We start from the raw sequence: 10,306 nt of genomic DNA on the forward strand, positions 1-10,306 counted from the left end.
GGCAGCCGATCAATGATACTCTCTCATCTCTGATGTTTCTCTCTCTCTTTCCCCTGCCTCCCTTCATCTCTGAAATTAATTAAAAAATATATTTTAAATTTCATTCATTTATAAAAATGTCAAACAATACAAAGGAATATCAACTTAAACATCCCATTTCTCCATTCCCAATACAGTCTCTTTGATTTATCACATATAAAATTTTTAATAATCATCCAGAACTTTTTTTTATGTGCTCTCACATACTTTTATACACATGACCATGTGAATTTTTAAACAAAAATGACATCATACCATAGATAGTTTTTGCAAATTTAAAAGATTCTCTCATGGAACAAAAAATTGTGAATATATTTTCACATTATTACATATCTACCTCATTCTTTTTAAAGGGTACAGAGCATCCCTTAGTGCAGATGTACCATTTTTTAATCAAAAATTCACTGTGAATGAACACATATGTTGCTTTTGAAAATTCCTCTTAAAATATGTTACCCTGAATATTCTTTGATTATTCTTACAGAAGTCCTTGGGCACATGTACAAGTGTTTGTGTAGTTTGAATATCAGAGAGGAAGGGAGAGGGAGGGATAGAAACCTCTCTCTATATAAAAGGCTAATATGCAAAATGTCCCCTCGGGAGTTGGACTGGGAAACCGGGAGTTTGATCGCTCGCTATGATGTGTGCTGACCACAGGGGTGTTGCAGAAAGAAGGAAGGCCCCAGTCGGTTAGTCAGAAGGAAGGCCCCGGTCAGCAGCCAGAAGGCCCCAATCGGCCCTTTTCTCCGGCCAGGCCTAGGGACCCTACCCATGCATGAATTTCTTGCACCAGGCCTCTAGTCAATGATGAAAGAGAATCATTGATAGGCTGCCTCCTGCACGCCACCTACTGGGGACCGATGCCACAGGGGACTGGAATCAAACCCAAGACCCTTCAGTCCTCAGGCTGACAGTCTATCTACTGAGCCAAACCAGCTAGGGCAATAAAAAATATATCTATAAAAAAAATGAGTAATAGCCATTCATTTTATTTGAAACACATTTTTAGAATCCTAAAGGATGCTTCAATTATATATGGTGTAGCTTCTGTTAGAAATGCTTTGAAAACATATTACCTACCGTTGCACTGCTGTAAGGAACATCTTGAATGCATTTGTTATTATGCAAAGGACACATGTCACTGAGGTGGTCGCTTTTATTAAATAAAGACTGGTCTGCCCTGGCCATTATGGATCAGTTGGTTGAGTGTTGTCCCACACACCAAAAGGCCCCCGGTTCAATTCCCAGTCAGGGCACATGCCCAAGTTGTGGGCGTTGTCACTGGCTCTAGTTGGGGTGTGGACTATAGCAACCAATATATTTCTTTCACATTGATATTTCTCTCTCTCTCTCTCTCTCTCTCTCTCTTCCTTCCACTCTCTAAAAATCAATGGAAAAAAATATCCTTGGGTGAGGATTAACAACAAAACAAAATAAAAAATAAAGACTGAAGCTTGGTTTTGGTTAAAAAATGAACCAGCAATATGAACCCATAAAAGGAAACACTTCACAATAAAGACAGAAATGGAATATTTCCTTTCAACCATTAATTTCACTGCTAATCTCCCCCCCTCTTTAGGTGATGTTCTGATTAGTGTTGGCCAGGCCAATGTGTTAGGATATACTCTTCGGGAATTTTTAAAGCTTTTGCAATGCATCACCACAGGAACAGTGCTGCAAATCGAGGTTTACCGAGAATTTATTGACATACCCCAAGAATGGCAAGACATATATGATTTAATCCCTGAGACCAAATTCCCAGTAACATGGTAAGTAGTTCATTTTTGGAAATCTTTGTTATACTACATAATTCTCCAAGGTCCATGAAGCCCAGGGTCTTGATTTAATGTGAAAATTATTGCGTGGACCATGGTAGGAGGAATTGGTGACCCTGCTAGAATGATGTCCCAGGTGTCTAAATCCTTATGGAAAGAACGATCTGCAGGAACAGGCATCAGGAAGAAAGAGAGAGACAAGAGCCTTGAACCTGGAGTTAATGAAGAAGACTAAACCATCCAATGGGAACTCTGCCTCCAAATGCCCACACCAGTCAGCCTTTAAAGGTGCTGGGAATCCCATTCCATTTGTTTCCTGCCCATCCAGCTGCTCTCTGGATCCTTCCCAATAACATTTAAGCATTTTTAAGCTTCTGTCATCTCAGTAAACCCCACCTTAACTCCACTGTCCTCTCTCTGCCCACTCTGGCCACCGCCCTGTCCCTAACTCCAAACTTGTTGAAAGAGCTGTACCAGACAGGGCATTCCTCTGCCTGCATTAGTCTGGGCTTGCTCCCATCATTTGCCCGAGGCGTTTCCCAGGCTCCTTCCCCCCTCCCCCACAACTTTCACATCAGATTCTAGTGGGCTCCTCTCATCTTATTTTGCTTGGCTTCTGAGCATTAGACACTTTACAACCTTCCAACCTCACTCGTGTTGAAACATCACCTGCCCCTGGTTTCTGATACCCACTCCCCTGATTCTCCTATGACCTCTGGTCACTTTCTCTTGGTGCCCTTTTACCCAGCCTTGGAGTTCCCTAAGGTGTAATATTTGGCGCTCTCCTCTCAATCTGCTGGGCAATCTCCCTGATTCTTTTGGCCTCTATTACTATGTCTGCTTAGTCGAGCAAGTCAGAAATTTCGGGACTGTACTTGATTTTTCTATCTCCCTTGTCTTCCCCTCCCCCCAATAATCACTAAGACTTGTCAGTTATCTCCCACATTTGTCCACTTCTCTCTGGCTACTACCACCACCCCAGTCAAAGCCACTATTTTGTCTCCCTGCATCTACTCTTGTTCCCTATTCTCTACACAGATGATCCTTTTACAATTTTCTTTGAATTGTGACATGCCTTAAAATCTTTAAGACCTTCCTTTGTTCTTAGGATAAATGCTCCAGTATCACTCCAGCCTCACTTGTGCTGCTCCCCTCCCCTGTAGTCCACTTGGCTCTCAGCTTTTACCTTGCTGCTCTTTGCTGCAGAGCCTTTGTCTGCAACAAGCTTAGGACCCTGTGATATGGCCTCTTACTACCCTGGTCTCTCCTCAGCGTTGATCCCAATTTCAATGAAATAATCCTTATAACCAATTGCTTACTGTGTTGCCCTTGGGGAATGCAAACTCCATGAAGGCAGGGACAGGTCTATCTTGTTATGCTAAACTTACCACAGGACTTTTAAGTGATTGAGAGCCCAGTTATTCAGTGAATGAAAATGGAAACCCAGCCTGGAAACTCTGGCAAATCACTGAATCTGAGAGCTTGTTCTGTGTTAGCACAGGAGCACCAGGGACCCTCTGAGGACCAGGTATGTGAGAAGTTCGGTAGAACACGAGAAGCTCAGTGCTGATGCAGGAGTGGTCCTTACTAAGCTCTGGCAGGTTTCCTGAACCCTCGTTGCCGCAGCCCTGCATCTTCAAAGAAATCTGGCTGGGTGCTGTTCCATGTAGCAGCCAGCAGCCACATGTGGCTATTAAGCACTCGAAATGTGAGGATTTGCAAATGAGGAGCTGTAAATTTTACTCATGTTTCACCAGTTTAAATTTAGCAGCCAGATAGAGCTGGCGGGCCTTGTACCGGGAAGTGTTACTTAAGCCTGGGCTCTAAACTATTCGCTCATACAACTACTATGCTCTAACTAAGCATTAATTATAGAGTTTGAGATTCAGAATACTGAAATCTAAGGATGACAGATTCACTGTTCAAAAGCAAAGAAAAGATAAACACAGAATAGCACAACTTAAGTATGAGGCTAAAATCCCCACACTGAAGGGCTGAGGGTTTGATTCCTGGTCCCAGTCCGGGCACGTGCGGGAAACAACCAGTTGATGTGTCTCATTCACATGGATGTTTCTCTCTTTCTGTTTCCCTCCCTCTTTCCCACTTTCTGTAAAAGAAATCAATGGAAAAAATATCCTCAGGTGAGGATTAAAAAAAAATTTCATTCACTATTCTTTTATTTCTAGCACAACGAAGAAAACTGAGGAGGCAACAGGCGACTTTTTCACAAGCAGTGATGACAAGGAAGATGTTTTAGATAAAAAACTTAAGTATTATAAAGCCCCACGGTCCACTGGGCATCATCCTGCAAGGAGACCCATGTCGATCTCCAGAGAATGGCATGAATACAAAAAGAAGAATGAGACGATCAGCGTAGGAACAGACATTGCCTGTGACATCATGGTTCACGGAGACCACAGGGAAGGAGTGAGAGCCCCTTCCCCTTACTGGACCATGGTGAAGCAAGACAAGGACAGCTCCTCCTCCTCCTCAGCCTCAGACGCATTCTGGCTGGAAGACTATGCCCAAGTTGAAAAGGGCAAGGGTCAACCTGCACCAAAAGTTGGTTAGTAGTTTGCAAATCTGTGATCCTGGAGCATTTCTCTGGAAACTCCCCCACTTTTGTGCATTGCCATGCACAGCTTTGCTGTACTCACAGGAATATGTGCACACGTTCCAATGCTTTTGCAACTGTTGTGAAACCTTTACGCCTGCTTCAACGTGATAGCCAAGTCTTCCCTGGGTGCCACAACAGGTCTCACAAATTTTATTCTCAAAATAGCATCACTCAGATCATTAAGATCCTCCTTTCTGAGAAGAATGTTTCATCTTTTAGAAAATGAACAGCTTGATATCAGAAAGTATAAACACAGCAGAGAATTTCACTTTTAAAGGTAAGTACCACATTGTGATTTAGATGTTTAGTTTCTCTTGTTTTATAAAGTGCCCTACTTCATAGGAAAAATACTTTTTTTTGGCTAGTTGTTCATATTAGAATTTTTTCCCCCCTTTCTGCCCTACTTTTACTTTGAATGTTGGGTTGGTAGTTAATGAGGGAAAGTAAAGTTCTGCATAGTGAAGGTAAGGCAGACATAAAATGAAGCACTGGGAACACAGCACACAACTGGTGGGGAATTTGTTTTTCAGAAATAACTCTGTGTGCTCTGGCTCAGTTGGCTGGGTATTGTCCCAGGCACTGAAAGGTTGCTGGTTGATTCCTGGTCAGGGCAGGTGCCTGGGTTGTGGGCTGATCCCCAGTAGGGGAGGTGCAGGAGACAGCCAATTGTTTCTCTCTCCCTTTCTCTTCTCTTAAAAAAAAAAAGAGAAATAACTTTATTGCAAATAGGCAAAAAAAGAGGGTAAAACCCAGCCCATTTAATTGTTCTTACCCAAAAGGAGAGATTTTTAATTGCGTTTATCTTTTAAAAAGCCACCAATACTAGGCTGGAAGTATTTACTGACACTCAGCTTGGTTGTAATCCTTTCTCATGCTATTCTATCCCATTGTCCTTCACAGCATCTAAAACATGTCTGCAGTCCAGCGGCCCGGCAGCATCAGGGCCTGTGTGGCTGTTGTTGAGGGAGTCATCGAAGTGTTCAGTGACATGAAGGTGTGTGAGGAGGTGAAGAAGCGCAGGAAGGCGGTGCTCTCCTGCCCCAGTGAAGGCAAGAACATCATCCGGGAAGAGGGCGAGGAGGTTCTGGTGGGTGCTGTGGGCCAGACAGGAGACGACCCCGCTGCCCACTTCGTCAAGATGCTGCAGGACGCTGCGCCCTGCCTAACGCAACCTATAAGATTGAGGACAGGAAGGGGACCTGGGCTTATCTCTGGGCCCTGAGTCTGCACCCCTTAAGAGCAAAATGAGCTATGCCAGCTCCAGGGACGCCACCAAGAAGAAGCTTACAGGATCAAGCATGAATTACAAGCAAGCTGCTCCAAGGTCAAGGGTGCTGCCCTCTGGCAGGGAAGCTGGGGGCAGCGCTGTCCTCTCCCTGGAGGGCAAGCCTTCTGAGCCCCCTCCAGCCCCCTGCCTGGAGCATCTGGCAGCCCCAGACCTGCCTGTGGGGGGTTGCAGGCTGTCCCTCTCCTGCCAGACTTGAGGGCTGGGGGGATCCCAGCACAGGGAGGACTATCCCTTCACCCAGTTGCTAAACAGGCCCCCACCCCCTGAGCCTCCTTCCTCCCTCCATGCCTGACCATCTGGCCTTCCCAAACCGCTTTTGATCTTCTGATCCCTCTTGGGTTGAAACAGACCACGTCCCCCCGCCCAGTTTTGGAAAGGGCCTGAATTTTTTTAAATGACACCCCTACTTGCAACCTGTTCCTCCCCTTTCCCATGCTGCCAACTTCTAACCGCAATAGTGACTCTGCGTGTCTGTTTAGTTCTGTGTATAAATGGAATGCTGTGAAGATAACTCCTCCCCACGCTGCCTGGTTCCCCTCCCCTTTTCTACCTGGTCACAGCCACTCATGCAAGTAGGACCAGGAAGGGACTCTTAATTAGAAGAAGAAAAAAAAAAAGGAAGAAAAACAAAAACCAAACCAAACCAAACCATGTCTGCAGAAAATAAAAACTTGTTGATTAACTGATTAGGAAAAACGCCAAGAAACACTTAGAATATTTTATTGACTTTAGGTAAGCAGGGAACAATTACCTGCATTTATACTTTTTAAGATTTTTCACCTCATTGAAAATCAAGACAATGTTACATTACAGACGTGGAACTTCCATGTGTTTGCTGCTCTCGGTTGAGAAAATGTCCAGCTCTTTCCTACAATGTGTTTCAGGTTTACAGCTCATCAACAAAAGGTGTATGCCCCAAATTTCCACTTGCTGCCATTGACTTCTGGCCAGAAACAAACTTCTTTGCAGCCTTTAAGTAAACAAACAAAAGGCAGAAAGTTAAAATAAGAACATGCACTATCAAGTACTTAAAACATATTTATTCTGTTACTTATGCACAGGACACTCTTAAGTCAACAATTGCCAGAGCCGCTAGTGAAACTGAACTACAGGAGAGGGCTGGCATGGTTTAATTTGAGGAAAAGCTCAGCTGTTCCTGGGAGTACCCGCACATGTGTGACTCTCTGATGCGCGGGCAGCTGGTAAAGGGGATAAGGAAAGCCTCACCGACATTGCAAAATAGGGCAGAGGCGGCCTTGGGCGGGTCTGTGGCTTTCCTGTTTCTGTATCACAATGGCAAATGGCCTGAGTTAATAAAAATACACTGATTAACTTAGAAGTCAAATTTTAGTATTCTTTATACCACGACTTCAAGTTGGTGGTTGTTAGGTTAAGTGTAATACCATGAGTATCAGCCCCACATGATCCCAGGCCACTTTTTTTCAAAGGATGGCGGTGGCGGCAATTGAGGAAGGCATTTGGAAGAGCAGGTAACAGACTCTGGGGCCAAGTGAAATCATGACCGGGTCACTACCTTACCTAGCCCCACGGTAGACCTGTCGCTGAGGAGAAGGTTCAGACCTCCACAATGGAAGGGCAGCTGACATTCTTATGTTTAATACAGAAATGACTGGAAAAACCCACTGCCTTTGGATTTATTCTGTAGATCACGTACTTGTTAGGCATAGTAGGAATTACAAAGAGAAGCTAGAAGACATAATCCTTGCCCTCAAAACAACTCATCTTGTAAGAACAATATGTGAAAAAAGACATAGCCAGAGCAGGAGAATGCCTCAGACTGCGAGGACAAAGAAAATCTCGAGATGCTGGGTCAGGAAGGGTTGGCAGGACAGTTTACTTCTTGGGAGTGAAAAGAAAAAATACCAAACTTGACTATTAGTTTGAATCAGAAAATTGCCAATACTTGATTTTTCTTAACAATTTAAAATGGTTTAACCTAACGGTAATTTAGTTAAATGAGGAAGAAACATAAATCTTGAGCTGACAAGCAGATCTGATGGTAATGAGTCCTCCTGCCTCCACACCAGGTAGAAAGGCACCAAACAGCAGCCCCAGGAAGCGTAAGCATGCCTTCTGAAAGGGGATCATGAAGGTCATATCTCATGTTAAACTGTAAGTTTTCATTTGCTTACATTTATGACATCAGCATCCGCTACTGAGTCGATCTGCTGAAGGACTGTGGGTGGTGGCACGTAGGAGCCAGCGACGAGAGCCTGAGACCCGATCTCATCCAGGAAACCTTCCGAAGACTCCACTGACATTAGGTACCCAGCTTTCAGCTTGTTCCTGTCCAATTAAAGGTGTTTAATTCAGAAGCCAGTTGTACAGAGAAAGGCAATTTTATAAAAATGTTCCCAAACTCTCAAATATGTTTTGGTAAATATACAAATTAACAGCTTTGAAATCTTATAGTGCTGAAGATTTCCCTTCTATTTCTTCAGCCCACCAATTACTTTATTATTTACATTATCATTTAGAAAGTTGTCAATACAAGATATGAAAAACCCAACAGATTGCCTTTTGACTTGGGACTAGAACTTAGATCTAATTAAAACTATTTTAAAGTTCTGATTAGTAAAGTAACTCTTGATACTTTTTTGGTGATAATTTTAAGCATTTCTATTAAAGAAAAATATAGGGGCTCTTAAGGCACTGTCCTCTAAGCAGAATGCTGTGTGCTAATTCTGTAGCTATCTCCCTAATCCCAGCCCCATTTCTGTCCTGGGATTTGTCTCATTGAGGGCAGGAAGTAATGGAGAGGCAGGTGGGTAAGGACAGTATAGGTCTTATCAATCCCAGCAGGTTCAATGCGGGCACAAAAGCATCCATTTGAAGTAAAACAAAATCCAATTCATAATTCTCCCAGAAAGAAACTGGTGTTCAATAAGGCACCGAGTTATATAACTCTCAAATAAACTACCCTCTTTTGGCATGCTGTACCAAGACTTCCATTTAAACATAATTACAATGATATGCAATTTTATCAAATTGTCAGCTTAATTAAAAGAGAGATTTTACTTGCAATAAACTTTACCAAGAGATTATTAGTTTGGCCCTTCAGCAATGATACCTTACTTTCTCTCTCACTATAGAAAGATTAAGAAACATACAGGAACAAGTATCAACTCTATCTAGATGGCAGAAAACAAACATTCTTTTTAAATATATTTTTATTGATTTCAGGGAGTGCGAGATAGAAACATCAATGATGAGAATCACTGATTGATTGCCTCCTGCACGTCCCAGCCAGGCACATGCCCTTGACCGGAATTAAACCTGGGACCCCTCAGTCTGCAGGCTGATGCTCTATCCACTGAGCCAAGCCAGCCAGGGCAGAAAACATTATTGACATTAATAACCCAAAATTCCATTTTCTACAGGTTGCCATACCTTATAAAAACTGTTGCACTGATTACTCGAAAGGCAATTTCTTAGTGTGTTCAGTATGACAAAAGTAATAATATGAACGGGAACAGAAGTGACCAATCAGGTGCTTTCCCCTGGCTTGTAATTCACTGTCCTCCTTCTCGTGTGGCAACACTTAGCACGCTGCTGACCGGCTATTTCAAGTTCAATATTAAATGAAAGCATCTAAAAAAGCTTAAATGTACTTTGTCATATGTTATGTATTTTATTTTAAAAATATTTTTTGAGTGTGATATATTGTATAATACGTATTTACATGCAATGGTATTAAACAAGTTTTACATTCTTATTGTGTTTCACTATGCCTTCCCTTAGAAGAACATGCCCTAGTGAGATTTTTTTTTTTTATCGCTGGTTACTATTTTTTATAAAACATGATCTTTTAATTTTCCTGACAATCGGAATGGCGGATCTTTATTTGGAGCTCTTCTAGATATAATGGAAGAGGTGCTAGGTTGTGTGCTGCACTGTTGAATTTTATGTAATCTATTCTCTAGCAATTTTGAGCACCAAATTTTTGTACCTCATTAAAAAAAAACTTTATAGAAATAATTTTTAAGAAAATATATTTTATTGATTTTTTACAGAGAGGAAGGGAGAGGGATAGAGAGTCAGAAACATCGATGAGAGAGACATTGATCAGTCACCTCCTGCATACCTCCTACTGGGGATGTGCCCGAAACCGAGGTACACGCCCTTGACCGGAATCAAACCTGGGACCCCTGAGTCTGCAGGCCGACGCTCTATCCACTGAGCCAAACCGGCCAGGGCAATATAGAAATAAATTTTTAACGCATTGAAAAAGGTACAATTTATCAAAAAGAAACCAACTTTTTTTATACCATTTGATACTTTTGTGCAAGAGAATAGTGCCGTACACCAAATATTGATCTGCTTGATTGACTTTCTTTTTTTTAGTTAAATCTTTATTGTTCAGATTATTGTTGTTCCTTTTTTCGCCCCATAGCTCCCCTCTACCCGGTTCCCATCCCACCCTCTTCCCTTACGCCCCCTGCCCACTATCCTCATCCATAAGTGTATGATGTTTTGTCCAGTCTCTTCCTGCACCCCCCACATCCTTTCCCCCCAAGACTTGTCAGTACACTCTCTTTCCATGCCCATCAAATTTTTTATTCACTT

The 10,306-nt window shown here is 42.6% G+C and overlaps 2 protein-coding genes and 1 pseudogene across 2 annotated transcripts in view; 2 read left to right on the forward strand and 1 right to left on the reverse strand.

The window, feature by feature from the left end:
* PDZD9 (PDZ domain containing 9) overlaps positions 1-4,396 on the forward strand; it is a 29,421-nt gene extending 25,025 nt beyond the window's left edge. Inside the window, exons 2-3 of the mRNA XM_015563937.1 lie at positions 1,619-1,808; positions 4,001-4,396. Coding sequence (XP_015419423.1) covers positions 1,619-1,808; positions 4,001-4,385 — 575 coding nt within the window. The 3' untranslated portion in view covers positions 4,386-4,396. The remainder of the gene's footprint in view (positions 1-1,618; positions 1,809-4,000) is intronic.
* A 234-nt stretch (positions 4,397-4,630) lies between these two features.
* On the forward strand, positions 4,631-6,322 carry LOC102755026 (annotated as a pseudogene).
* Positions 6,323-6,422: 100 nt separating this feature from the next.
* Positions 6,423-10,306, reverse strand: part of LOC102762680 (cytochrome b-c1 complex subunit 2, mitochondrial) — a 38,120-nt gene continuing 34,236 nt past the window's right edge. Inside the window, exons 14-15 of the mRNA XM_015563945.1 lie at positions 7,873-8,026; positions 6,423-6,689 (exon numbers count right to left, since the gene is read on the reverse strand). Of these exons, the coding sequence (XP_015419431.1) occupies positions 6,606-6,689; positions 7,873-8,026 (238 nt within the window). The 3' untranslated portion in view covers positions 6,423-6,605. The remainder of the gene's footprint in view (positions 6,690-7,872; positions 8,027-10,306) is intronic.

The sequence above is a fragment of the Myotis davidii genome, unplaced genomic scaffold (assembly GCF_000327345.1).
Source record: "Myotis davidii unplaced genomic scaffold, ASM32734v1 scaffold150, whole genome shotgun sequence".
In the NCBI taxonomy this organism is placed as follows: Eukaryota; Metazoa; Chordata; class Mammalia; order Chiroptera; family Vespertilionidae; genus Myotis; species Myotis davidii.